Here is a 3,341-nt window from a genome sequence, read left to right as displayed (position 1 = left end):
CCTGACTAAATGACAGGTTCAACTGATTTCAATAAAACAGCTTTTCTGAGGGCAAATTTAACTGGCTACCATGAGAACCAATCCCCAAGAAATGCCCTCATCAGTGCGGAAATCATTGGACTATGTAGGAAATCTTAGTGGCTGATGGATCTGATATAACAGGCTGGAGAAACTGACACTTCCCCAGAAACTTCTGACTTCTGTGGGGCCAGGAAATACCACTATGACGGTGACTGAGTTCATCATACTAGGGTTTGAGACCTCAAGGAATTGGGTCTCTTGCTCTTCCTGGTGTTTGGCATTGTCTACCTAGCCACCATATCTGGGAATCCTCTTCTCATGGCCCTGGTGAGCACTCATTGGAGACTCCAGACACCAATGTACTTCTTTCTGGCGAACCTCTCATGCCTGGAGGTCTGTTATACATCCAACATTGTGCCCAGGATGCTGGTGGACTTGTTGAGAAAGAACAGAGTGATATCCATGGCAGGTTGTGTTATGCAGCTCTACTTCTTTGGGGCTCTGGGCAGCACTGAATGCTATCTTCTGGCAGTGATGTCATATGACCGCTACCTGGTTGTCTGCCAGCCCTTGCACTATCCAGCACTGATGCATGGGACCATATGTGTGTGGCTAGTAATTGGTTCTTGGTTTAGTGGCTTCACAGTGGCAGCTGCATTCCAGGCTGCTATGGTAACCAGTTTGACCTTCTGTGGTGGCAATGAGATTGACCATTTCTTCTGTGACTTGAAACCTCTGCAGAAGCTCTCCTGCTCAGATCCCCGACTGGTCAACCTAGTCTGCATGAGTCTAACAGTGCTGGTGACTTTGGCCCCCTTTGGACTAACCCTAACCTCCTACTGGAAGATTCTTTCCATGGTCTTGCATATGCCTTCCATGACTGGTAGGCAGAAAGCATTCTCTACATGTTCTTCTCATCTAGTGATTGTGACCTTGTTTTATGGGACCTTGATCCTGGTATATGCTGTGTCCTTGGCTGGTCAGGTGCCAGTTCTCAACAAAACCTTCTCCTTGCTCTATACTGTTGTCACTCCCATGTGTAACCCCCTTATCTATAGCCTCAAAAACAAAGATGTCAAGGAGGCCCTGAGGAAGCCGAGGATTTGATCCTACAATGATGAGTTCCATTCAATCGACAAAAATGATGCAGTCTGAAGGTTAAGGCACTGTCTGTCATCATCCTCAGGGAACTCTCAGCCTGATTAGGAAAGCATAGGATAGATTATAATATTTATAAGGTAAAATAACACTCAGAATTTGTTTTTTTTACATTATAGACTAAATAATTCTTGAAAGCACTGTCTATAAAGAGAATCTCTGCATATAAAATCCCAATATTCTTATTTCCCTTAATTTTAAAAGTAATTATATAATTAATATGAAATAACCTAATGTAAAGACCTAACAAAGCATTTAGTAGGACATATGAACAAACACAAAGCTCAGAATGTCCCTTGCTTAGTTAGCTAAATTTGCCCCATTTTTTCCTTTAAGTCATCTATTTAGCTGATTTGGGGGAAGAGTTAGTAGATTTGTCTTGGTGTCCTTGAAATTGTCTAGTTTTCCTTGAGCATATTTGTACTGTGAGAGGGGAGGAGAACCTCCTAGGAGTGGAACTATTCTGGTATAAAAAATAAATAGTTGCTGCATATAATCGCCCCAAAAAGCTCAATCCTGAAAGTAGGTATTGGCAAGTGTGCTTTAGTTGTCTTCAATTTCTTGTGTGTGTGTGTGTGTGTGTGTGTGTGTGTGTGTGTTTTATAAACGAGACTGGGAGATTTGGGATTGGAGGAGGAGGAGTGATAACTGTGCTATCCCCATAAGATTAAAAAAGATAAAGGTGGAATCTAATAAAATATGTAGAAACCCCGTAGAAGACTAGTTTTAGAGAAATGTGCATTAAACACGATTTGTTAGACATGTGGATTGCCTCAAGCCATTCTTTTTAAAGTTGATTTTTCTCTAGAATTTACAGCTACCCACTGTGTTTTTGTTCTGTTCTTTCTGCTCCCCTCCCAGATCTTCCTTCTGTTGTGTACCTGAGTTTGCCTTGCTGGCCTCACTTGTGCTTTTGTTTCTTATTTTTGTATCCGTTGCCAGCTACTTAACATTATCAACCGGTATATTCAAGCTACACTTCAAGAGAGAGGGAAAGCAAAAAGATTCTGCTGTGATAAGGGAGAGAATACATGTATTTGCTTATTGAATAAAAAGTATTTATTGAATATTTATTGAATGAAACATATTTATTGAAAAAATATTTACTGAGAGCCTAATATTATCCAGGCATTGATTGTGGTAGTGCTAGGAATAGAATAGTGAACAATATAGATACAGCTTCTGACCTCAAAGATATTATAGCCTTGGTGACCTTGGTGTTCAAATCGCTCAGAATTTATGTTTTTTTTACATTATAGACTACATAATCCTTGAAAGCACTGTCTATAAAGAGAATCTCTGCATATAAAATCCCAATATTCTTATTTCCCTTAATTTTAAAAGTAATTATATAATTAATATGAAATAACCTAATGTAAAGACCTAACAAAGCATTTAGTAGGACATATGAACAAACACAAATGCTCAGAATGTCGCTTGCTTAGTTTGCTAAATTTGCCCCATTTTTTCCTTTAAGAACCAACTCAAGTCCTACCTTCTCTCTCCCTGACCTGTTCATGTCATTTTTTCCCCTGAGAAATTGTTTATTTCTCTTCATTTGACAAGTAGCATTCACTGCTCTTTATGTTTTATGTATATACCCTATCTTTCTAGTGAGATTATAAATCCTTCAAGGACAGAGACAGAAAGTCCTTTCTAGCCGTACACTCAAGTACCCAGCATAGTGCACTACATGCAGCAGACCTATCTTCAAAGGATAAAATCTGAGCTCGTCAGCATGGAAATCAAGGTCTTCCATGACCCTGCTTCTGCCTCCCTCCCCACTCTCATCTCCCACCAGGCTCCATCTCAGTTTACCATATCACACCTCTGCATCATTACTCATGCCCTTTGCCTGGAAGATCCTGCCCATATTTGTTTCTCACCTAGCTAATGCCCCTTCATATTTCGCATGCATTATTATCCTCACTAGAAAGACTTACCTGATCATTTTCTTCCATCCAACACATTGAATGAAGGGATACTCTCCTGAATCTCCATGGACTCACTGTGGACTTATGTTTTAGCAGTAATCACATTATCTGGTGGTTTGCCACTGCATCTTCAGTGCCTAGAAGAACGCTTGGCATAGGAGACACCCAAGGAATACTTGCTGAGTGACTAGCTGAATGGTTATATGTCTTCCTTCCCTAGTAGATTAT

General features: G+C 40.3%; 1 protein-coding gene across 1 annotated transcript; it reads left to right on the top strand.

Annotated features, from left to right (window-relative positions):
• Nucleotides 1-339: 339 nt before the first annotated feature.
• On the top strand, nucleotides 340-1,128 carry LOC113930516 (olfactory receptor 10A7-like). Its single transcript, XM_027607632.1, has one exon. It carries the CDS (start codon nucleotides 340-342, stop codon nucleotides 1,126-1,128), a length of 789 nt encoding a protein of 262 aa, XP_027463433.1.
• Nucleotides 1,129-3,341: the final 2,213 nt, after the last annotated feature.

The sequence above is a fragment of the Zalophus californianus genome, chromosome X, assembly GCF_009762305.2.
Source record: "Zalophus californianus isolate mZalCal1 chromosome X, mZalCal1.pri.v2, whole genome shotgun sequence".
Taxonomy (NCBI): Eukaryota; Metazoa; Chordata; class Mammalia; order Carnivora; family Otariidae; genus Zalophus; species Zalophus californianus.
The sequence above is the reverse complement of the archived record's forward strand: the minus strand, read 5'-3'. Positions and strand labels throughout refer to the sequence as shown.

What these genes read in the sequence shown, in the direction of transcription:
- LOC113930516 (XM_027607632.1), top strand. Translation starts at nt 340, where the DNA reads ATGGCCCTGGTGAGCACTCATTGGAGACTCCAGACACCAATGTACTTC.